We start from the raw sequence: 26,212 nt of genomic DNA on the forward strand, positions 1-26,212 counted from the left end.
GCGACATATGGCACATGCCGCCACAGGCTATGGCAGCACGTACTGTTCATCCACAACATGTGAACAGTGCCTGCTGCCACGGGTGGTGGCGGCATGTGCCACGTGTCGCTTGTCGGTGCGTGAATAGTACGTGCCGCCACATGCTGTGGCGGCATGTGCCACATGTCGCTTGGGGGAGCTTGCCGCCACGGCGCAGGTGATCTTTTTTGTCAATTTCACTCGGAGGTGGTCCTTTTTGATAATTCACTCGTAAAGGTGGTCCTTTTTGCCAAAAAATGGATGGGTGCTGCAAGTGGCAGCGGAGGGTGCTACCAAGGGCGTCGGTCGTAGCTACAACAAGCGGCGACAAGTGCTACAAGAGGCTGCTGCTGCTAGCTACCAAGGGCATCGGTCGCTGCTACAACAGGCGGCGACAAGTGCTACAACAGATGGAGGCGAGTGCTACTAAGGGCAGTCGTGGCTGCGACAACAGGTGACTGCAACTGCTACAAGTGGTGACGACTGCTGCTACCAAGGGCATCAGCCGCTGCTACAACATGCAATGATTGCTTCTACAATGAGCGACGGCGAGTGCTACCAAGGGCAGATGCCACCGCCTATTGTAGCAGTCGTCGTTGCCCTTAGGGCATCTCCAACGGGGCGACGCATTTCGGACGCCCAAATTGTCCGCGGGCGTCCTTTTGCGTCGCCAGGCGGACGCCAAAATGACCGCGAGGGGTGAAATGTCCATTCGTGTCAGGGGCCACCCCCAGCGGTCCGACGCTTTTTGGACCTACAACTGTTTTTTTTCATGCTCCTTCTTTTCATTTTTGTTGAATGAGCAAGTTTAAACGCGATAACAAGTAGATGTCTTATTGCTCGAATCGAATAGATTAGCCATAAACAATTCACCGAATAGATTACTCCAATCGAAAAGGTTTAAACATATTTAACATACAAATAAGAACAAATTTAAAAACATATATAAACTAAAAACTAATTTTTGGCCTTCTTGTTAGAAGGCCCTGCCTCGTCGTCCTCACTCATGCGCCTCTTGCTTGTCACCGCCTCGTCGGAAGAGAAACTAGAGGACGACGCATCCGTCGAGGAGTTGGAGTCGGACGAAGTGTCGTCTTCGTCATCGTCGTCGGTGAACGGACGACGACGACGTGCCGCCCGCGCCTGCGCCCTTGCCCGGGCCCTGGCCTCCTTCCTTGCCGCCGCCTTGTCGTCCTCCGCCTCCTACGCCTCCAGCCGAGCGAACTTGGCATCAGAGTCCTCCTCCTCCTACCCCTCCTCCTGCCCCTCCTCCTGCCCTCCTCCTCCTCCTCCTCCTCGTCCTCGCCATCGCTGCCAGCGCCGCCTCCGTCCTCCTCCTGACCGTCGCTGCAATTGGCGCCTCCGTCCTCCTCCTCCTCCTCACTCGGCGTGGAGGCAGGGTCGCTGGCCGTGGAGCCTGGATCGCTTGGTGTCGCAGGGGATTCCCACTAATGCAGCCATCCGGGCGGCTTGCCCTCGCTCTCCGAGTCCGACGGTAGGGTGTAGTCGCTCATAGCATGCCGGTGTTGGAGAAGAATTAGAAGAAGAAGAAGAACAACAAGAAGAAGGCGGTTCGACGTGAATTACAGTAGACGCAGGGGTTATATTCTGCGGGGATTAATGGCGGCGCGTATAACGAAGAGGCCGGCGGTTGCTCTTCCGCGGTGGTTCGGCGCTCCATTCCAGCGGTTGGCGGGTTGACCGGTGCGGTTACCACTCCGGCGGTTGACATTCGCGCGCTTGCTGTGCTTTAATTCGAGGTCGATCGAACCAGGGTCGCTGCCAGGAGGGCCCGTGCGGGAAGCGAGCGGACGCTAGGCGCGATCGCGCAGCGTCCACGGAGACGCAAACATGCCGCATATTTGGAGATGCCCTTATGAAGATGGCAGCCCGAGGCGGAGGATGAGGGAAATGTACCCATGGGGTGGCGCGGACCTGGTCGCAGAGTTGGTGGCCGGCAGGTGGTGGCGGGGCGAGCTGACGGAGGTGGAGGGAAAGGGGGATTTCCCTATGGGCCGACACGGGCATGGTCACGGAGATGGTGGCCAGCGGCGGGCTGAGCTCACGGAGGTGAGGTGGAGGTCAGCGGTGGAGGATACGAGCATAGGACGATGCGGTGGAGTTAAGCGACGGCGCCCCGGTCACAGGGCGACGCGGTGGAGGTAGGCGACGGCGCTCCGGTCACATGGCGACGCGGGTGAAGGTCGTCGGTTGAGCCCCGGTCACAGGGTGGCACAATGGAGGTTGTCAGCGGCGGAGGGGTGCGCGGCGGGTTGTTGGGCATACGGGAGCGGCGATTGGCAGGGCCATCTATGCCCCTGGCGGTGGCAGAGGAAAGTTCACAGGAACGGGAAGACGGTAGAAGAAAACGATAGAGAATTAGAGGAGAGAAGGGTGTGTGGGACCCACCCATGATGTGTTGTTGGAAAGAAACATGTAGGACGCATGTTACCCTGCCCCTCGATGTGTCAACCAGACGGACACGTGTCGCACGCCTGACCCGGAGGTTGCTAGCGCCCCGAGCCTCCGCCATTTTTAAAGCGGAAGTGCCTCACATACAGCCTTCACCTTCGTAGCCTTGGGCGCGTTGTAGGCTGGGCCGAATTTCTGCACCACTCGCGAGCGAGACGAACGCCCCTGCGCGTCGCGAACGGGCCACCGACCACTTTCGGCACAGTATTTGGAAGGCTTTGTTGCATGGGTCTGAACAAAAGTGCATGTTGTTTGGATGCATGGATAATTAATTCCATCTCTATTCAGCCACATCACATGTGTTTGGTTGCCTTTTTGGGCATCCAGGTTGTGCTTCTCCTCAGCACATTCAAATATGGTGACCTTACCATCACACAAGAGCTCAGACACAGACATTAGCACAACACACAATTATACACAACGAACATGGTACTTAGTACCTAATCCTAGCATCAGAGCGGTAAGATGCGTAATTAAACCTAGGGGCAGACTACTCAGGTACAAAAGCAATGTTCAACATCCTCTACAGGCCAACATGACAGTCACATATGCATAAAAGCAAGTGTTTAACAACCTCCTATAGAGGCCAACACAACTACTGACGGCGAGGATCAGACAGCACCAGAGACAGAGAGCTAGCACCAGCACCTTAATGGTGAGGATCAGCATAAGGGCCCTCACGATGCCTCCTGCAGCTGAAGATGTTGGAGCACAAAGTCTCCTTCCTGAACACGTCGACCTTGAAGTCGTCGTCCTTAGGGGTGAAGACCATCGCGTCGTCGACGTGGAGGGTAAGCCTGGCGGCAAAGTCGCTCCATCTCTTGATGAACACGTTCCACTCGCAGTGCTCGTCCATGTACAAGCACACCTTCACCGGCGGGCCATTATTCTTTAGCTTGTACTTGGTGATCAGGTGTTGCTCCATGTAGGGCGGCATGGCAAGGGCAAGGAGGTCGTGGCTCTCCAGCTGCACGAAGAACACCGGCACGCACGCCTTGGGACCGTGCCCCAGATCAGCAAGGCGGCCGACGTGCACCCTTGTCGCGGTGATCTGCTGGTGCGCTTCCATGAACCCTGCATTGGGGTCACGAAACTGCACCCGGACGTCTATGTCCCTTGCGTCCAGTATGGGCCCTTCTGGGAAGATTTCCAGGAAGAGCCAGTTCTGCAGATGCAATGAGAATGCAAGCCATACTTGCATTGTCAGCACCAGAGACAGGGATCAACTCCATGATGGCCATGAAAATCACAAGATCGTCATGCCAATTCCAATGGCAATCACTATCATGGACATGACATTGCAAGTCCATGATGGAGCATGGCAATGTCAAGCAATGTCATGGACATGACATTGTCAAGTCCATCATGGAGCATGCCAATGTCAAGCTCCATCATGGACCTGCCAATATCAAGCTCCATGATGGGGCATGGCAATGACAAGTCCATGATGTTTGGAATGCCAATGTGAAGCAATGTCATGGACATGACATTGTCAAGTCCATCATGGAGCTTGCCAATGTCAAGCTCCATCATGGATTTGACATTGTCAAGTCCCTCATGGAGCTTGCCAATGTGAAGTCCATGATGTTTGGCATGCCAATGTCAAGCAATGTGAAGGTCTGCATGTCACGGACATGACAAGGTCAAGTCTGTGATGGAGCTTGAGCTTGTCATGGCCTTAACACTTCACATGCACCGTTTGACATGAATCCTATCTACATGCACATCAATCGGAGCACCTGCAATGTCATCGACCACATATACATTAGCATCTATCAGATAGGGAGGGATTGAGAGTGCTTACGATGGGGTGATGTGAAAGCGGCCCCGGCTGAGGAGGAGGCCGCGCACCGGCGCCGGCATGTTCCCGAGAAGGTCGCACTCCAAATCCAGGTGGAGGCGAAGGCGGAGCAGGAGCACCCGTCGACTGGGAGGGCGCCGGAGCCGCGGTCGGGAAGCGGGGCGCTGAGGGAGTTGTCGGCTGCCGACGAGCATGTGGTCGGCTGAACGGTGGCGGCGCGAAGCACGGCGCGCCATTCGGAGCAGCCGCCTGCGGCATGCCCCATGGCATCAGCGGGTGCATCGGGTTCGACGCGAACCCCGGCGGGGGTTAGTCTCCCTGCTGGAGCCCGGTGCACCTGCCTCCATTGCCGCCTCCCTCGAGGATGAAAACCCTATGTGGCAGGGCTGGAAAACCCCCAGACTTGAGGGATCCACTGACGGAATCCCTGCGGCGTGAAGAGCGGCAATGGCGGCGCTGCAAGTTGCCATGCCGGCGGGCCTGGTAGCGAACGGCGATGGCCGATTCAACACCGGTATGCGACCGGTGTCGATCTGTGCCGCCGAATCACGGCCGCCAGCCTCGTACTCGTGGACGATGCGCCGGAGGGCCTCGTTCGACCTCGTCGCCGTCGGGTGGATGGCGGGAACCCTTTGGAGCTGAAGCGGAAGAAAGCGGAGGAGGCCATTGGGCGGCGGTTGATGTGACAGGGAGAGTAATGGGAGGGAACCGGTGATTGGAGTGGGGAGTGAGGGCCAAGACAACGCGGTGTCTTCCGTGATTCTCCACGCGTGCAACCGTTGCACGAGGGCGTGCAAAATCACACAACAAGGCCCGCTGGGAACTGCCGATTCGGGCATTCCTCCAGGGCCCATCACAGGGGTGCTTTGAGAACCGATTGGGCCACAACGCAGAGGGCTTCCAGGCAACCAAACGGGCCGGATTCTTCTGGACCAATGCGAGCCAGGGGGCTCACAGCCTACCAAACGCACCCCTATTGAGAGAGAATACGGGTTGCACATGAACCTCTTATGAAGAAATGCATGAAAAATAAATTCCAAAATATTAAAAAACCTTGTTAAAAATCTGTACATTTTATGTTCGCATACAAGTTTTAAGAAAATATAATTTATGTGAGCTGTGTAAAATAGAGAAAGAAATGTCCTGTGAATAGTCATGAACATGGAAATTTTTCTTTTTACACAAGACACAAAAAGTATTATTTTTTCCTAAAAATTTGTGTGCGAACATAGAATATCCGGATGTACATGCGAATATTTCTTTCTGGGTTTTTTTTTTACATTTTGAAATATGTTTTTAAACAATGGGTTCATATGCACGAGTGCCCTGAATTGGATTTCAGGGAGGCTGCACATATATTGATTGACAACATAATCGGGGATCCATTACAAAGAAGACTAGTGTCAGAGGGAGTATTAATTTTTGGTACATAAATACGCCACCGCTTAATAAAGTTGAACATATATGCGTTCGATCTACATAGTATCAGACAAAACAGGAGTACCTAAAGCAAATGAAATGTTTGATGCTGATGGATACTCAACCAACTCTTATCAAACACCTCACCTGCAAGACTAAGTGATACTAGGTCGCTGCTTAATTGCACTTCAGTATTTGCAGTAATTCTAGACAGAGAGAATTAATTGAGCAACACTAATGTACTCACACCATTCGCTACATTGGCTACTAACAGACTGGAGAGAGGAACACACTAAGATATTTAAATACATTGGAACAGCTAGCTAAAAATCTTCACCATCATACTTTTTCGTCATCATCAACTTCTTGTTTACCATACTAAATTTTTCTTCATCATCGGTGACAGCATCACCATACTTCTTACATGCAGCTTTTTAGTTACCCCTGGGCGACAGGGCTGCCACCAACAAGCATGTTGAGTTTCACCTGACCAAGTGGATCCCTCACAGCGGAACTCATCTTCTGCAACGAAATAGCCACACCGTAACTATATTAGTGTTATCCTCCCTACCGCAAATTTAAGGCAATAGTGGTTGAGTAACAATAGCTGTTACTTGTCATTGGTCAGAATGATGATACAAGATCACTAATCATCTATATAAAGATTCAATATGTGATACAATTGTTTATACTACCCCTGTCCGGATTTAATTGACTTCTTCCAATACGTTATTTGTTCATTAGACTTCTCTCCCCTGCGTAATAGGAACGGAGGGAGTAGATCGATCCAACAGGTGATCCTAATGTTTGGCAAAGAACAATGTGCATAGCGCTGTCCGTCCATTCATCCGCAACCAATGAAAATGCTGTGGCATAGTGTCATTGGCGGCGCTGGGGGTATTCCCCTGTATTCACTTGAATACCAAATATTTTGAGCAAACTTCTTTTTACTACTACTCATATGGCCCATATAGCCCATACAACTGCCCATCCAACCCAATTCTGGTCGCTCTCAGACGAAGCCACGAACACATTTTCTGCTGGCTCCAGTCTTGTAGCCTCGCACGAACACGAACAGATGCACACGCGGTTGGCGAGAACCCTAGGCGATCCGACGCGAAGGAGAGCAGGCAGAAAACGGTTGAGCAGCGGCCTGCGGCAGCGACGGCGACGATCCGATTTGAACTGCATCCTGCAGGGGACTGCGACGGCGCGTCGTCAATGGCCAAGACCCAGGACTCTAGGTCTCTTCTGCTCTTCACCACTTATTCCCCTGATCCCCTATTCTCCTCAGATTTTGCAATTCGCATGACCCACTCAGATTAGCACTTAGCAGTAATATTACAGTACCATATTAGCTGTTTGCAAGTTTGGAAGTTGTAATCATTAAAAGCCTAATTATGTGTAATTGACTAATTTACCTGTAAACATCTAACCTAGACTAGCACATATAGCGGTTGCTTTGTTTTCTGAGTTCCTAACACATGGCGGGTCGGAGTAAACGTTGTTACAAAGTGCACCAAGTTCATCATTGTTCCCGATTATTTATGATACTACCATGCTGAACTAGTAGTGATCACTTAATTTGTTGGTTCAATATAAACATGCGGTTTAATCAGTGTCATTTCAATGGGTGCTGGGCTGCTACTGTGCTAGTACTCAACACATTGAATTTGAATGGAAACGTTTCCTTTGTTTAGTGCCAATAGTTTGTGTCAACAAGCAACCTGATGTGCATAAAGATGCGTGGTTTCTTTAACTACACAGATGCCACGCTCACTTGCAGGAAATTGAATTGGATCAAACGAAATGAATGAGCTGTCCAACATCTAGCAATACTGAATTAATGTACTACTGTAATACTGTCACTTTTCTTAAGGAAGATGAGATTCAGGGTATACCTCGCTGTCGACATTGAACTCGAGCCTGAGCTGCAACCTGCTGTCGCGCTGCCCCGGGAAGGCCAGCCCAGCAATGGTAGCGGCGACGAAGACGAAGCGGAAGGTGAGCGACTGTTTGGAATTGCTGCGCAGAAACGAGAATGTCTTGTTCCACCACGCATGAGCTTCGCAGGGGATCTTCGAGGGAGGGCCCCTGTTTGCTGAAACAGGCGTAACTCCGGAAGAAACAGATACTGCAGGAACGACATGAGCAGCAGGCGGGGAAGCAGAATTGACATCCGTCGCAGCACAGTGTTGAGTTGTGGTTCGGATATCTGAACCTGCTGCCTCGGGAGGGCAGAGAATGGTGGAGAGCCGTTCCTCAACGACTGAACCGACGAGCCCTCCTCCTTCTTGCAGGCCATTCCCATCACCCAGAAATTCTGAACCTGTCAGGGTATCATCCTGCATCTCTGTCTGGCGGTCGCTTTGCATGTTGAGATCTTCGGTGCCGGCAGCGTCGTCATCCACCATGGCAGGGCTGGGTTCCTCTTCTTCGCGTGGACCGTTCAGATCGGCAAGAAGTGCGTCTGCTGGCAAATTGAAGTGCTGGGACATGAAGATTGCAGCAGCATCAACAGGAGGGGAAAGCTCTGTCTGGGAGTCGAGGAGGAGTGGCGGGACTGGGCCTGGCGCTGCTGCGTAGGTGGACGCGGTGAGCGACACAACCTCCCAGCCGCTCCCGCCACCGCCACCACTGGAGTAGTTGTCGGCGTCGGCCATCGTCAGGATGTTCCGCTGTCAGTGGAAAGAAAAGAAACAGAGGCGCTGTCAGAACTCAGAAGTGTGGATAGATAACATCGATGGATCGATCGATCTGTCTGACTAGAAGAATCATGTCCAAGAGTGAAGAAAGTTGAGGGCACCTGCCGGGAAGAGTAAACCTGTAGATCAATGGAGGATCGATGCCTGGCTTGAGAACGCAGCAAACGAGGAGGAGAAGAAGAAGAAGAAGAAGAAGAAGAAGAAGCAACCAAGAAAAGCAGAGGAGAAGTGGATAGGGACGGTTTTGCGTGGCGTGGGCAGGGTGGTTGCCCAAACTTATTACGCGATGTGGGGCCAAATAGTGAGTGGGTCCACCAGGTCATTCTCTTCAAGGTGGGACCAACTAATAAGTCAGTACACACTAGGTCAAAGCAGTTGCGCGCGATCTCTCTCTCGAGCGGCTTCAAGTTCAACAACTTGCTCAAGTTACCCTAAGCAAGAAACTGTCAAGCCACCATTGCAAAGATGCACGCAAGCAAACACAGGCAAGTCGTGCAAGGAATGTAGACAAGTTGATTGACAAATACTTGAATCGGTGAATTATTCCTACTCCGTACTGTTTACTGTAAAAAATTATTCCTAGTATGCTACGCCCGGAGAAGTATCTCTTAACTTTATCATATACACATGTATATAGACGCGTGTAGATAATGCAAATTTAGATAAAGTTGAGACACTTTTTTTTTCAAATTTATGGAATATTTTAAATTTCAAATCCTTCTTAGTTCATTCGTGTATGGCACAGGTATCACCAAAAATGCCCTCTTGGGTGGCATCCTTCTGCCCTTCAGTTATGCCATCCCTATCCCATCTACAGACAAACCGAAAGCCTCATGGTTGACCAACAATCATGGAGTATACCTTAAGAAACTGGTTTTGCCTGTGGGCCCATTCTCTGTCTAAGATGGAAACATGTCCTTCACAATCAGAAGCATCATCGCAAATGTCATAAGCAGCAGCAGCATCACCATTGCCAGAATAAAAGTTGGTCGACAACAACAGGTTGTGACATAGAACACATGTTCAAACAGAACTTCATTATTTAGTTAAGCAGAAATTGGTACATGCCAACAATACACAGGTAGAAACTGGTTCTTCCTGTGGGTCCAAGTAACTTACATCGGTACATGCCAACAATACACAGGTAGAAGGTTGCACTATAAAAAATAATCTAGTGAAGATCTCGCGAGGATTAATGGGATGCAGATGGGGGTTCCGAATATTAAAGCATAGGTGTCAGCCAGTTCTTAGAAGAGAGAGGACATTGCTCCACTCTTTGTCATGGAGCCGGCGTGGATACATGTTGATGGGGTTCCCCATACTGTCAGACACGTCCACGGTCTATGGGCAGTGGGATCGCTTATTGGTTCTACTCTGGATGTGGATCTTGTCTCCCTCAGAAGCCAAGGTACAGTTCGTATTCTGATTGATATACGTGACTTCTCGGCATTAGAGAACGATGCGGATGGTGTCAATTCTCCTTTTCTGGAGGTTCTGGCTTCGCTGAAGCTGAATGGTTACAGGTTGAGGTACCGCAGGGAATCACCACAGTATGTTCCAAATCCTAGATTTCGACCGTTCTTCTGGAAGGAAGCTAGTGATGATAGTCAGTATGGTTTGGGCGAGGATAGATGAGAACCGAACCGCCAGCTAGTGCACCTCATGATGGAACTATGGATGTTGATGTCGCGCCAGCCTGCTGATACGTCTCCGACGTATCGATAATTTCTTATGTTCCATGCCACATTATTGATGATATCTACATGTTTTATGCATACTTTATGACATATTTATGCATTTTCCGGCACTAACCTATTAACGAGATGCCGAAGAGCCGATTCTTTGTTTCTGCTGTTTTTGGTTTCAGAAATTCTAGTAAGGAAATATTCTCGGAATTGGACGAAATCAACGCCCAGGGGCCTATTTTGCCACGAAGCTTCCAGAAGACCGAAGATGATACGAAGTGGGGCCACGAGGTGGCCAGACGCTAGGGCGGCGCGGCCCAGCCCTTGGCCGCGCCGGCCTAGTGTGTGGGCCCCTCGCGTCGCCCCCTGACCTGCCCTTCCGCCTACATATAGTCTTCGTCGCGAAACCTCCAGTACCGAGAGCCACGATACGGAAAACCTTCCAGAGACGCCGCCGTCAATCCCATCTCGGGGTATTCAGGAGATCGCCTCCGGCACCCTGCCGGAGAGGGGAATCATCTCCCGGAGGACTCTTCACCGCCATGGTCGCCTCCGGAGTGATGAGTGAGTAGTTCACCCCTGGACTATGGGTCCATAGCAGTAGCTAGATGGTTGTCTTCTCCTCATTATGCTTCATTGTCGGATCTTGTGAGCTGCCTAACATGATCAAGATCATCTATCTGTAATGCTATATGTTGTGTTTGTTGGGATCCGATGGATAGAGAATACTATGTTATGTTGATTATCAATCTATCTATGTGTTGTTTATGATCTTGCATGCTCTCCGTTATTAGTAGAGGCTCTGGCCAAGTTTTACTCTTAACTCCAAGAGGGAGTATTTATGCTCGATAGTGGGTTCATGCCTCCATTAAATGCAGGACAGTGTGATGAAAGTTCTAAGGTTGTGGATGTGCTGTTGCCACTAGGGATAAAACATTGATGCTATGTCCGAGGATGTAGTTATTGATTACATTACGCACCATACTTAATGCAATTGTCTGTTGTTTGCAACTTAACACTGGAAGGGGTTCGGATGATAACCTGAATGTGGACTTTTTAGGCATAGATGCATGCTGGATAGCGGTCTATGTACTTTGTCGTAATGCCCTATTAAATCTCACAATACTCATCATATCATGTATGTGCATTGTCATGCCCTCTCTATTTGTCAATTGCCCAACTGTAATTTGTTCACCCAACATGCTATTTATCTTATGGGAGAGACACCTCTAGTGAACTGTGGACCCCGGTCCATTCTTTTAATCGAATACAATCTACTGCAATACTTGTTCTCTTTTTTCGCAAACAATCATCATCCACACTATACATCTAATCCTTTGTTACAGCAAGCCGGTGAGATTGACAACCTCCTTGTTTCGTTGGGGCAAAGTACTTTGGTTGTGTTGTGCGAGTTCCACGTTGGCGCCGGAATCAGTGTAGTTGCGCCGCACTACATCTCGCCGCCATCAACCTTCAACGTGCTTCTTGGCTCCTACTGGTTCGATAAACCTTGGTTTCTTACTGAGGGAAAACTTGCCGCTGTACGCATCACACCTTCCTCTTGGGGTTCCCAACGGACGCGTGATGTACGCGTATCACCTGCTAGTGGATTTATGACTGATGCGGCCTCGGGATTTCAGCGGGTGGTTACGCCGTATAACCATACGCTGACGACTCTAAGAGGAAAGGAGATTGTGGCGAGGGTGAGAGTTACATAGCCATCGTTGATTGCGCCATTTCCACCGTTGGAGGGATCCCAACCGGCTTCTCCCTCGCGGGTTCGAAGCTTCATGCAAGGCCAACCCGCCCGGTGTCTCAGTTGCCTTCCTCATCGACGACGCATGCTACGTCAGGCTCATCACGGACACCTGGTGGGTCGGCCTACACGTTCGACGCGGAGGTGACTTCGGTGGCGGGAGGGGGCATGGTGCAGGCTACTGGTACGTCTCCGCCAGGACCAGTCCCCTCTCTTGAGGTTGTTACTCCGCCTTCCGAGGCCGCTACTGATGCTGTTGTGACTCTGCTTGGGTGGGGAGTCGCAGCCACGGATGTTCCTTCGCTCGACTCGACCTCCGTCGCGATGCCGCCAGGTGGAGAGCACGCGCCAGGGACGGTTTCCCAATGTAACAATGCAGCACCGGTGGGGGTAACCGTCCTAGCCGATGACGCTGCTCTGTGCGGCCCGGTGGCTGCGGCTCTTTAGATGGTGGCCGAGGCGGCACCTTGCGAACAGGCCGACGCTGCAGGGTTGGGTGGGCCAGCAGCTGCTGCTGCACCACCTTCGGGCTCGCTCTATGTGTCTGCTGCTGGGACAGCTCGAGGGGCGGACGCCTCGGACGTGGCCGCTATTCTGCTTGAGCAGGCTGCCACGGCGGTGCCAGTTGCACCGTCTGCGCCTGGCCCCCAGCCTGCTACAAAGGTTCGGACGGAGCAGGGAGCGCCGTCAGGAGAAGCTGTTTCTCGGTCATTGTGGGAGCCACATGCGGCTACCACGGCGGCCAAGGCGACGGAGGGGCATGATGTATCGCCTCGGACGTCTTCTTCGGTGTCACCGATGGATTCGCCGCATGCGTTATCAGACCAGGGTCAGGAGGGGTCCACGTCACGCTCTAACCCTCCTTCGCCTCGGTCGTCGAAGCACACGGTTCCTGGAGTGGAGTTGCCTCCTCTACATTCTCAACCAACGCATCCCCCACATAAGCTGCAGATCAGGCGGAGTGGTCAACATGCATTGGCAGAGGATGGGACTGGAGCAACGGATGAGGACATGATGCAGAAGGCTATGGGCCGCAAGGCGGCCAAGATCCTCGACGGCGTCAGGTACGAACAACTCTTCCACATCTTTTCTTAAATATTTAAATATTTAGATTCTAAAATTTCTTCCACGTGTAGCTCTCCCAGGGCACTGCCAAGCCCTTTAAGTCCTGAGAGCCGGTCATCCAGAAATCAATCTGCAAATGAAACAGGGCACACCAAGAAGAATGGTCACGTGACAGGCAGCAGGCCTCATACAATATCATATACCTTTCGTTTTCATATGCGAACTGTTAACTTGCCCCACCTAGCTATCTATAATTTAACATCAGTCATCACTAGCACCACATGCCCACGTGTGAATGATCTACCCCTCCTTTATCCTCAGCCCCAAGGCTACTCTAGTTAACATCAGGGCATCTCCAGCGGGGTGATGTAAACGCACGCTGAGCCATCGTTTATGTACGCGGGCGAAAATGTGCCGGGAACCAGCTCCAGCGAGACGATGCATAGTGACTGGGCCGTCCGCAGCGACGCAAACCTGACCTAAATATGCGTATTGAATGCGTCGCTGCGGATGCTACGCGGAGACGCAAAGTGTCCTCTCGCGTCTAGAACCAGCTCCAGCGAGGCGATGCACGGTGACCCAATCTCGATGCGTCTTCTCAGCCGCGTCAGGCGTCGCTTCGGCAGTCTGCGGCTGCGTAATGGCGATGTCTCGCGTGGTGCGCGGCCGTCACCTACATCTGCGCAAGAAGTAATGTCTCGCGTGGTGCCGCGGACGTCGCCTGCCTCCAGCTTATGATGAGGGACTGGTTTCCCGATCTTTCACGATGCACCTTGATGATCCATAGGACCGATAGATCTTGAACCCCTTGACAGATTCAAGGATACTCAAGCACATATGATTACTCTTGACAACTCAAGAACTCACACATCTTTATTGGATAACTAGACGAACGTCCGAGACGCCGTCATAGAGCCAACCCCGCAGGGATGGTGATAACTGGAACCCAAGGTTCTACATGATCTGAATCAAAACTAGACTAAACCTAACCCTAGCCGCACCTCCACCTTATATGAAGGGTGGGGTGGCCGGCCAGCCCTTATTGGGCCTAACCTAATTCGACTTGGACAGACCCAAGTCAAATAGACTCTATTAAAACCCTAATTTGGCCCACCACATGACCTGGCTACATTATTATTTCCTAATAACAAGACTATGATAAAATACTGGTACAACCTTAGACCTAATTATCATATCAATGGCTGTCCTAGTGTACCAGGCCTGGATATCCATATCATCTCTCCCCTTCTTCAAGAAGCGTTGTCCCCAACGCGTGAGGGTCTGCTAGAAAAAGGGTAGCGTCAGATAAGAACATCGCCGAACTTCATACTCAAGCCTCGCCAGTCTTCCACACCTCATCCTCCCTCTCGACTAGCTTGTCTTGACCTTGGCGCCCCTTTGGTCTTCGACGCCATCAACCTGATTGAAGACACAAGCATCCTCCCAAAGGCAACTGAAGTGCACCATACATATCACCCAAAACAAACAGAACAAACTCCTGTCCGCTATGAATCCAAATAAGCTGAACACACCCGAGTACGCACTCTCTTGGATCACCAATGTCTTCCTCCTGGACGCCGATCCTGCTGAACGGGTCGGTCAGGGACCCGGTCCAACCGGCCTGAGAGCCGGTTCATCCGGCCTGTGGCCCGGTTGACCGGCCGAGGCACCGGGCGCACCATCCCGACTCGCATTAGTCGCCCCGGTTGGCGTCAGTGCCTGCCCCGGTTTGTGCCGGACCTGCCCGGCCTGGCATCTGGTCCAGCCGGCCTGGGCGCCGAAGCCGCCGGTCTGCTGGACGGTCCGCCGGCCGTGTGACCGGCCTAGCCGGCTGTAGGGCCGGTCTGCCGGGTCGTGGCGCCGGCCGCCGGACGAATCCGATCGTCTTCCTCGCGATTTTCCCTGCCGCGGCAGAAAATCCTGTCGTGGCAGAGATTCTGCAGCACTTTTCTTCCTCCCCCTTGTAGCCACCACCTCCGCATGAACGAAGGCCGTTGGAACTTGACTCTGCTGCCCACTTCCTCCTCCTTGATCTTCACCAACAGCATGGAGGCGACGTACCCAATGGTAGCCACAGCAATCGAGCAGAAACAACTGAGCAACAAACCAATCTGGACCGTGATCAACCTAGCAATCTGATACCACATGATGAGGGACTGGTTTCCCGATCTTTCACGATGCACCTTGATGATCCATAGGACCGATAGATCTTGAACCCCCTTGACAGATTCAAGGATACTCAAGCACATATGATTACTCTTGACAACTCAAGAACTCACACATCTTTATTGGATAACTAGACGAACGTCCGAGACGCCGTCATAGGGCCAACCCCGCGGGGATGGTGATAACTTGAACCCAAGGTTCTACATGATCTAAGAATAAAAACTAGACTAAACCTAACCCTAGCCGCACCTCCACCTTATATGAAGGGTGGGGTGGCCGGCCAGCCCTTATTGGGCCTAACCTAATTCGACTTGGACAGGCCCAAGTCAAATAGACTCTATTAAAACCCTAATTTGGCCCACCACATGACCTGGCTACATTATTATTTTCTAATAACAAGACTATGATAAAATACGGGTACAACCTTAGACCTAATTATCATATCAGTGGTTATCCTAGTGTGCGAGGCCTGGATATCCATATCAGCTTATATAAACAGGGGCGCGCGCATCTCATCTCCTCCCACACTAAACCCTAGCCGCCGCACAACGGGCCGCCGCCGCTCAACCTCCACCTTTGCCACCATGAGCAGCGCCGGCCGCGGCCAGGCTGCCGCGCCTCCACTACCACCTCCACCTCCGACTCCACCTCCCCCGGCTTCGAGCTCCAACGAGGAGTTGGACGACGACGACAGCACCAACGACCTCCTCGACCCGGTCAAGGACGCGAAGTTCTTGGCTGACGCGGAGAAGGAAGCAGAGGGGGAGCGGGTGGCCCACGTGGCGCTCGACGCCGAGATGGAACACCGCAGGGTGGCGGCCGCCGCAGAGGACGACTCCTCCGACATCTCATGGTCTTCTGATGACTCTGATGCGCCTACCCCGGAGGAGAAGGCGGCGGAGCAGAGGGCATTAGTCGACTCCTTCAAGACAATCGAGAAGGTTGAGGATGCCGCGAACGAGACGCTGCGACGGTGCCTGCTAGAGGACGCGGCAGCGCACCGAGCTCTAGCGGTCGCACGGCTGGCGGCGGAGAAGCATACGAGGGAGGGCCGCAACGACGGGGACGGGCCGTCGGGCAACAAGCAGTTTAGGCTTCTACCAACTGTAGTTTGTATAGTTTGTAGTACATTATGCTTTTTAAATATTTTGAAAAACAAAAATGTGTTGTCCCGCTGGGAGCACACCCAGACGCAAACGAACGCATGGTTAAAATATGTACGCAGAACGACGCAAACGGATGCGCGTGATCACTTTTAGGCATCCGATATGCGTCACCCCGTTGGAAATGCCCTTAGAGAGCTAAACAGTCAAATGCCACAATGTTATCAGATGTTATACACAAGTACCTGAGATAATTCATGTACATCAATATCGTACATTATCAAATATCAATAGAAAATTACTCCGTATCAGTGATTGTATTCTAAGAAAATAACACACCGCACAAAACCAGCTAATGGTGTGCCTCTTTGTACATTTTGAAATCTAGCATGAGTGGTCCTGAACTATGTACACAATGGACTGCCCTAACCGAAAAATGACTTTTGCAGCAGGGCATGCACATAACAGGTTCAAAGCCAGCCCAGCACGCAAAACGAGGAATTATTGGGAGAAGTTGAATCTAAAACAGCAATTATACGACTTTCCGTACATTTTGGAATATAAAACAAGTGATTCTGAACTATACAGAGTGGATTTGCCAAGTGAATAAAGATGACAAACGACTTAGGCAGCAGGGAATGCACATATCAATATACATAGTATGATGAATTGGGTGCTGAAAGACGAGTTAGCATACTTTGCACTGCTGATTGGAAAAACTGTAAGAGCATCTCCACGGTCTCCGCTTATTTTGTCCATCGTCTAGTGCTTAAGCGTGAGTAAGCGTCTCCTAGGCGTCGCCTTTTCCAATCAATCTCACGGTCTCCACTTTCGTCGGATCTAATTAGGAAACAATCTCAGACACGATATCAATCAAATCTGCACAAGCATTAAAATACTTGCCAAAAAAATTAACGTTTCTCACAATCTCTCGCCCATTATAAAAAAACTTAATTATTAGCGCTCAAAAATCACCGGTAATTAACTTCTCATCCTTTTATTCTATGACGTAAAAGGAAAAAAATATCCTCCAGCAACCTGCATGGAGTAGTTTCTATTTTGCATGCATCGATACTTTAATCTCGCTCGCAAATTGGGAAGTTATGGATCGGAGAATTTCTATATGAGACCTGATCCAAAATCTTATTAGCGTGGACCAACCCTAATGAACCACGCGGGGCGCTCTCAATCTCAAAGTGCATGATGCCTGATTTTAGGTAGCTCTAAATTTTGTACATATTTTTTCTTTCGCCTAGCATTTGATCGGTATATGATCAAATGCGATACACTGCACCCACATGGATTCATGGATGGGTGATCGCTAGAGGTGTTCCAGTGACACATTGCGGCATCTTCATGTTGCTGCATCACACTGCCAACAAGGTGCGGTAAGGAAGTACAACTCAGACGGTGTGACAAGCCGTTATCGACTCTTCCATGCTTTATGGTCCGTGTCGCTTCTCTCATATCAATGTATATATTTGTACCGCAATTTTTCTTTCGTTGTTGGCAGCATGGGCCTAAGTACAGAATGTCAGTCGTCATGTATGTGAATCATTGAATCGCCTTGACATTGTAGTCATGAATCCTTACCGGATTTTGTTACGCTTGGTGGCTCTGTGTGGATTTGGTCGTGCCGCAACGCTGTTTGAGTTGGACGATCGGGTGCATAAACAATCGAAAATATGTATAGTATCATATCTGTATAGGCATCAAACGCTTACCCGAGAGAGAAATATGTAAGTGATTATAGCAGTTAATGAGAAAATCAACATTGTTTGTATCCATCAGGTAAATATGCATTCGAATGCTTGTATATTGGGAGACCTCATGATTTATGTTGTGCCACCGTGGATATGAGAGCTTGTGTTTCAGCTTCACGATTACTGATCACTTTCATTGATTTTAGGGTAAAAAAATATTGAATTTTAGGTGCATTTACTATGTGGTACCGGTGAAATCAAAAGGCGAAGTACTTCTGGTTGCACCTTCTTGCGTGAGCTACTCCTTCCTATACTTTCGTCCTAATTTAATTCATATTCATTTAAAGGCTAGAAGATAGATTCCTACACTAATCTAACTTGTATATGTCACCTATGGTTTGGATGGTCTGAAGCTTCCTACACCAACGAGTAGCAAGGCTCACATGCTCCGTGTTCCACGAGCAATACAACCCGGTGATGTTTCTTGTTAACTGCTATGTAAAATATTATAGCAATTAATTAGAAATATCATAACTTTCAAATCACCAAGGCTAAAATTCGGGACTGTTTTCAGGCCGTAGATTTTTCCAATATGTGTCGATTGGTGTTCATCATGATTGATTCCCTACCCAATATTCTGCAATTTTCCTCATTTTTTCTGCTCAATTTTCAATGTCGATCCCGATGCAGAGTAAGAGGACAATCTGCATTTCTGGTCAATCTTCACTGATCAATCTTGGTGAAAAGTAAGAGGACAGTCTTCAATGCCAATCTTGGTGTAGATTTTTAAAAAAAGACACACACTAATACACACACATGATGGCATATTGTCATGGTGTAGAGTAAGAGGATATATAATATGGTCAAGGCAGGAGTAGAAAAAAAGGTGAAAATAAATTTTGCAATTTATTGTGATCAGGGTGAGATGGGTCAGGGAGATGACCCAAATGGGTGGCGCAACGGTATCAAAAATTGCATTGATATGTTGAATAAACCGACATGCATTAAGCCAATTGATACGTCCAAAACGTATCTACTTTTCCGAACATTTTTTATGTTGTTTGCCCTCTAAACTGTGTGTTTTGAATACAACTAACACGGACTAACGTTGTTTTCAGCAGAATTTCTCTAATGTCTCGTTTTTATGCAGAAATCCAACTTTCAGGAAAATTCCCGGACAATATCGCAAAATCCATATTTCAGCCACGGAGCCAGAAGCCGAGACGGAGGGGGCCACGAGGGGCCCAAACCTACCCTAGGCGCGCCTAGGGGTGGTCTGGCCGCCTCAGCCACCCCCTCGAACTCTCCTCCCGACTATATTAAGCCTCCGACCCTAAAACCGAAGGGGTTTCGACGTTTTTCCAGAAAGAGTTCCGCTGCTCCACCGCCACCAGAAACCCAATCCGGGAACCAGAAACTCCGTTCTGGCACCCTGTTGGGATGGGGAAATGGAGGAGATCATCACCGACGCCTCTCCATCAACCATGCATGATTCCCCCATCCACGTGTGAGTAATTCGCGCTTTAGGCTGTAGGGGGTGGTAGGGATTGGATGAGAATGTTCATGTAATAGCTATAAGATTGTTATGGGCATAGTGCCTAGTTCTAGTGGCATGGCACGCTTCTAAGTGTTAGTCGTGGCGTATCATTTGTACGCCACTAGCATATCTTACTAGTGGCATGGGACCGCACGTCACTAGTAACACTAATCATCGGCGCCATATAAGTGGTGTGCCACTCCCACACCACTCCCACGCCACAAGTAGGCTCTGAACTTTCAATCTCTCTAAGTCTCATCATACTGAGCTTTCACCCTGCTGCTCAGGCACATATAAAACTTGGGGTTGATAATGTTTTGTAAGATTACTCTTATACATAACCCAACTGAATTTGTGCAACATAAGTTTCATTATCTTAATAGATAATGGTGGATGTCTGTATGATGTACAAACCACAAGTTTGCTCAATGCGGCCAATCATTCGTCAAATCCCTGCACACTTTCATGATTCTTCCATGCCTGTCCCTGGGGGGAGCGACGGCCGCCTCAGGCCCCCGAGACCAAGGGCCCTCCCTGTAATGTCCAAGGTTTAGTGACGATCGAGGGGTAGAATTTAGAAAGGGATGTGCATTGCATCGTAAAATCTTGGGAAACTTCACGCTTTTAAAAGAAAACTGCATCGAAGGGGGACAAGTTACTCTCTCGACACCTTACAGGGTTAGGGTTTCGAGAGTGCGATAAACTTGGACCTCAATGAACTCAATTAGGGTTTTCGAGAAGAGAGGGGAACATGGAATCTAAATTTAAGTTGCAGGATTGAATTCAAATAAGTTATGTTTGAATTTCAAAAATTCAAACATCAAATGAATATATCATAATTCAAATTCATTAAACAAATAGACAATCAAACATATAAAATAATATCACACATATTTAAAGCTCATTAGAGAAACTTGAGCTTTATTGATTATCACGCAATTTACATTGTCAATTACAATATTCCAAATGGATTATGAATATTACAATACATTACAGAAATTGAATAAATGGAAAAAATAGAAAAGGAAAATTACAAGTAATTACAGAATTCTAAACTAAACAAGTTAATTCTTCAAGTGATTCTTGATCAACACTTAATTTAGCTTCTTTTAATCATCTCTTTGATCCCTGTAAACAAAAACAACACAAGAAAATGAAATTTTAGGCCAGCCACTTGGCAGATTAGTGAAAATAAAGGATAATTGGTGGATAATACCAAGCCTACCGAGGGAACCAAGCAAAAGCCCAAGTCCCAACCTGGGAGCATGCACAAGCAGCTCACAAGGCTAGCTGCATGCTCTCCACACACACAGAGACCAGGGGTGAAGTACCCCAATACATGTATTGCTGTCGATCAAAGGAGCAAGGAGTGGGACAGTATAAAAGCTTTTCACCAGCAAACCCTAGAAATCCATCGACAGGATCTCCAAGGGTAAGAACAGCAAGAACCTGTAGAACAGGAAGAACACCAAAACCCTCCAAACCATCTAAACCATCCAGAACAGTTCCACCAAGAACTGTTGCTGTAGAGCAAGCCACAAGGAGGGAATCATCACAAGCTAGCAAGGAGGAGCAGGGCAAGCTTTGAACATCAACCAGAAGCAAATCCTCTACAACAGCAAAACCTAGGAGCTGGAGTGAGGTATACACATCATCATGAACAAACCAGATGGTTTTGTTCACAAACTGCACAGTCATGATCACACATGCACACAAAGGGTGGAGTAACCCTGTTTTGATCATCATTTGGTCATAGACCAAGTGTAACCTGGTAGAAATGGCAAGGACCATGGATCAATCAAAGCCTATATCCATGGTTATGCCAACCAGACAAGTGGTAGCATCTTCCAAATGGAAATAGGAAGGAAAACTATCCCAGATACTTACCCAAATATACCCAGACTACACTAGCCCTTTTAAAACCATCAGATATGCAGAAATATATGTTTTTTGCAAGTATTTTTCAACATCAAAAGTTACTGGAAATCAAATATGATCACCCAGTAACCATGTATCCATTCACAGCAAGCCACCAGAGGTGGGAGCTACCAAAACACCAAGGTATTGCTGTTGAGGCCACCTCAACCACACAATCATCCAAACCACCAAGTCATGCACACTTATCATCACCCAAATGGGTTCAAAGAAGGGCTAGGGTCCCCAACAAAGGGTTGGCATCCCTCTAGCTCAAGTAAATTAATCATAAGATTCATTACTGCAAGCAGTTCATCTCATTTATCCATTAAATCATGACAAGCTATACAGATAAATGAATTACACAAGCAACTAGTAACTGGAACACTTGCAAATGAGCCAAAAGATCACTGCAAGCATCAGTATATGCTTAATTAAGCATTAGTAGTCACCAGGACATGGTGAGATGCTACACAGATACAGAGAGCATCACCACAAGGCACAGACAGAAGCACAACCAACAACCATCAAGCAACTGCTGATCATATGATCATCAGGGCTTGACAGAGCATGCAAGTACATGCTAGAGCCCAACCTAGCACCAATCCATGAATCATATAAATTACATAGCCACAATTCATTAACCGTTGCATCACAGATAATCAAATGAATGATTTATAATTGTATCCAGAAGCACATCAAATACATGATGTACCATTGGATCAAGCTAGACAAGAATAGCACACATCACTGACCTTGCTCAAGCAATGATTACTCAAGTAATCAAACCAGGGATACATATATGTATGGCACACACATATAATTAAGCCATAGCAACAACCAGGGCCAGCAAGCAAGCAATTGAATAAATTGTAGCATGACCAGAAGCATAACAGGAGCAATCTAGCAGTCCATGAGCATTACAAGATGCTCATGAGCAAATACACATGAGTTACAACAGCAATAATAATAAGCACACATGCATAAGCCAGAGAGAGGAGAGCACCAGTACCAGCACAGCAATAGAGTTAGGCAGAGCATGGCAAGCAAGCAGCAGCAGCAGCCATAGGCACACAACAACAGCAAGCAAAGCAGCAGTAGCCAGTAGAGCTGAAGCTGCAGCACGGCATGGCCTCTCCATGAGGAGGAGCACCCGCAACACAAGCTAGATGAAGAAGGAGAAGAAAGGAATAGAGATAGGGGCATACCTGGAGCAGCACCACGACGTCACCATGGCGGCACTGCCTGGCCACGGCCAAGCCAAGCATCGCTGAGCGCAAGCGCTCCAGCACACCACGCGAGGCAGACGGCATCACCACCTCGCCAGGGACGCCGGCGAGCGCCGAATCGCCATGGGCACCACAAACCCTAGCTCACAGCCGGGTTGGGGGCGAGCGAGGAAGGCCACCAAATCCAGATCAACGCGGACGATCTTGTGCACCGTCGAAAGGCGAGGCGAACGCACACGATCTTGTCGCCGGAGATGGCCGGAGGCAGCGAGGGTAAATCGGAGACGGCGGCAACCGCGAGTCGCCAGAGCACGGGGAGGTTAGGGTTCGTAGAGGCGACGCGGAGAGGAGAAGAAGTGAGGGCGACCGAGTGAGCCGGACCAGGCCGAAGGGGTTGAGCCCAACCCACTTGGGTTCACCCTGACAGGTGGGCCCGAGGGCATTTTGGACATTTCATAAATGCCCATTTAATTAAAAACTTTCACAGAATTTTATAAAATAAATATGGCTCTAAACAAATAAGTAAAAATATGTAAACCACTTAGAATAAAATTCTCTATCATAATAAAATATGAAATGGAATTTTTGAGACAATTAAACAAATGAGTCACATTTAAGTGCAAGGAATTAATTATTAAAATTTAAACCTTGTATTTTTAATGATAAAAATAAGTCCATAAATACTTTTGGACTTTAAAAACACCTTGACAACATTTCAAGGTAGTATTTTACTCTAAACAGAGTATCCCGAAATTGTTCTTAGTAATTAACTCTTACATGAAATAATAAAGCATCGGGAAAGGGGAAACAAACCCTAAAAGCTGAATCATGCATAATTGCCTCTTTAACCATTGCCCTTATCGGACAATGATGCTATTTTTCAGCAACAGAGGACAAGGGTCAGTCCACACCATCGAACTGCAACACTTTGCAGTCTTTAGGCAAGTTCATCGCTTGCTCATGTCATTTGAGTATTTTTATCAAATTACTTGCAAAGTACTATACTTATCACTCTTGCATGAAAACCAAAAGTAATACTTTCATAACTATGAATATGACTATGTGGTTGGCAATGGAACCATGGAATGTGTTGACATGGTGGAGGTTCCATTGCAATGGGTTTATATCCATCTAGGATTAAACAACAAATGTCGTCCAGTGATTCTTGTGCCGTAAAACTCGTGTTAACCATAAGATCTGGAGTGGGACGGAGTAGTCAATCGTATTTCCACCTCTTGTACATCAACGGATACGCTTACCGTAGTCACTTGTATCCCGAGGGACAAGCGGAGTGGTTGGGGAGCCCTAAGTCCCCACGGTAGTAACCGTAGTCACTTGTATGCCGAGGAGCAAGTGGAGTGGTTGGGGATCCCCAAGTCCCCATGGTAATGCGGTCTATGATGGGTTGTATCTCCCGGCGAACGAGTTCATGGTAGTTAGTCTAGAACTGTTGTCGTGGTCGGGGCCATCCTTAATTGGTACAAGAACACCGGCGAGGACCCAGGGTCAGAGTTTGCAACAAAGGGTGGGTGTGCGAGGTAGCGGAGGAATATGATTGGCGAAGACCTTATACCGGGCCTCACACCAAAGGAAGTGTGGACGGGAAAGCTGCCCGGTTGGCACCATGGTTAAGATCTCTTATGGGTAAAGCAACACACCTCTGCAGAGTGTAATGAATCGTGACATGTCACTCCCTGTTCCGGGTTTGGAACTGCGAACGCTGCCGGAAAGGAACTCCATGAAGTTCTAGTAAACCGGTGAAGGCTGACGCACATAGTTCTTCTGAATAAAAGCAACCTCTTGAAGAAATGATTATCAAAACCTGCATGGGTATTAGACTTTCTGGTCTGATATCGTAGCTAGTGCATTAAACACCTCTTTTCTATAATGAACTTGTTGAGTATGCTCGTACTCATACCACTCTTAAATCCCCTGGTTAGATTGCCTGAATCGTCTTGAAGAGGACATCGACAACCAAGAAGGAGCAGAAGACATCTGCTATGAAGAGCCAGACCTCTCCGGAGGTGTAGATGGTGTAGACTATCTCATAGTCTACGGAGCCGGGAACGGTTCCGAAGGAGAACAATCCTAGGATCGTTGAGTAGTAGTAATAACCGAGCAGTATGAACACTTAGTACTTAGCTGCTCAAGGAGAATAAATGTATGACCTGCTAAGACTTCTATATTGTAAGCTAAGCTGGGTTCACCTCGAACCCAGGAGTATTCCTCTCTAGACCCAGGAGGAACTCCGTGATGATATGTACATATGGTTTGTAATAATAAATGAATGAGTTATGGACCTGCTATGTTCTGTTGTACTACTCTGAAGGATGTAATATTTGCGGATTGTTACTTCGTGAATGTTATATCAACGACTAGCATACTACAACATGCAGTGTTATGCAGGGTCACCACACTCCCGCAACCAAATATATGTATGTACCACTACTATATGATTTTGATGCCACCATGAAAGGTGGTTAGAGGCCAGAGGAAGAACACTCGAATATGATAGATCAATGGAGGAGGCAAACATGTGAGTTAGAGTACCGTAAGTTTAGACCATATTTCGAAATCGTTAGAAAAAGAACGATCTTCGCGAAGGCAAGGCAATTCGCTCCGCACGCGACAAGTGGCACGCTGTGGTGCCATAAAATTCCTGGGAAGTTGTCTCTCTGCTCGTCACGTCTCGCAAGGGGAAGCAAGGTGGCGATGAGGGAGGATAGAAAAGAAAATGAAAATATATTGAGAACCGTAGGTCCAAATTACGAACTGTTCTCACTTTTGAGATCGTTGCGTCGAGATCTTCAAAACTAGATCCCCGTGTTGATAGGTGTTGACATACTTTTTTCGTACTTCTCATACTAGTATGGTTACTCGTGGTGTGTACCTAATAGTACTCGTGCTTCAACTGATAAGTACTTCTGTTTTTAGTGTATTTGATGGAGATTTTTCCCTTTACTCACTGACTATATTTACTCGTGTGCGCTACTTTACTTGTACTTCTGAACTTATACTTGGTCATGTGCGCTACTGTACTTGTGCATGTACTTGCTCTCATGTGCGTGACTGTACTTTTGTACATGTACTCTCGTGTGCGCGACTGTACATAGACTTTCTCGTGTGTGTGATTGTACTTCTGTACTTGTACTTGCTCATGTGTGCAACTGTACTTCGGTACCAGTACTTGCTCGTGTGCTTGACTGTACCTCTGTACATGTAATTTCTAGTGTGCGTGACTGTACATCTGTACCTGTAATTGCTCGTTGGCATGAGTGTACATGTACTTTCTCGTGTGTGCGATTGTACTTTTGTACTTGTACTTTCTCGTGCGCGCGGTCGGACGTATGTGGATATACGTGCGTGGACGTAAGTACTAGAACTGCTGTTGTTCTACTCGCGCGAGCGGGACGTTGTGCAGGATGAAATTTTCCTTCGCCAAAGTCGGTCTCCAGCTAGTGGTACCCCATGTTTTGTTTTAGAATATAAGCCCAACCATGTTGGCAATAAACAACGCAAAAACAATCTAGAAGAACTCAGAGCAGCCCAATCCATTGGGCCTGGCCCCACTTTGACTGCTGAAATCACTCACTGCAGTCCACTAGTCAAGGCCCAAGTGAAGTAGCAGCATCGATTCAA

General features: G+C 48.6%; 1 protein-coding gene across 2 annotated transcripts; it reads right to left on the reverse strand.

Moving 5' to 3' along the window:
• Nucleotides 1–5,692: 5,692 nt before the first annotated feature.
• Nucleotides 5,693–8,661, reverse strand: LOC127331972 (ATG8-interacting protein 2). 2 transcript variants are annotated; one of them, XM_051358214.2, is made up of 3 exons: nucleotides 8,535–8,661; nucleotides 7,612–8,388; nucleotides 5,693–6,232 (listed from the first exon to the last, which is right to left on the reverse strand). In XM_051358214.2, the coding sequence occupies exons 2-3, from the start codon at nucleotides 8,371–8,373 to the stop codon at nucleotides 6,149–6,151; spliced, it is 846 nt and encodes a 281-aa protein (XP_051214174.1). In that variant the 5' UTR covers nucleotides 8,374–8,388; nucleotides 8,535–8,661; the 3' UTR covers nucleotides 5,693–6,148. The 2 variants fall into 2 exon arrangements, with proteins under 2 accessions (XP_051214174.1, XP_051214173.1); XM_051358213.2 differs by having other exon boundaries at nucleotides 8,517–8,661.
• Between the last annotated feature and the right edge of the window lie 17,551 nt (nucleotides 8,662–26,212).

The sequence above is a fragment of the Lolium perenne genome, chromosome 2 (assembly GCF_019359855.2).
Source record: "Lolium perenne isolate Kyuss_39 chromosome 2, Kyuss_2.0, whole genome shotgun sequence".
Lineage (NCBI taxonomy): Eukaryota > Viridiplantae > Streptophyta > Magnoliopsida > Poales > Poaceae > Lolium > Lolium perenne.

Bases quoted from the DNA above. Each gene is read 5' to 3' on its own strand.
- LOC127331972 (XM_051358214.2), bottom strand. From the start codon at position 8,373: ATGGCCGACGCCGACAACTACTCCAGTGGTGGCGGTGGCGGGAGCGGC. The intron at 6,233-7,611 runs GTATACCCTGAA...ATTTCGTTGCAG, and splicing joins AGTTCAATGTCGACAGCGAG to AAGATGAGTTCCGCTGTGAG.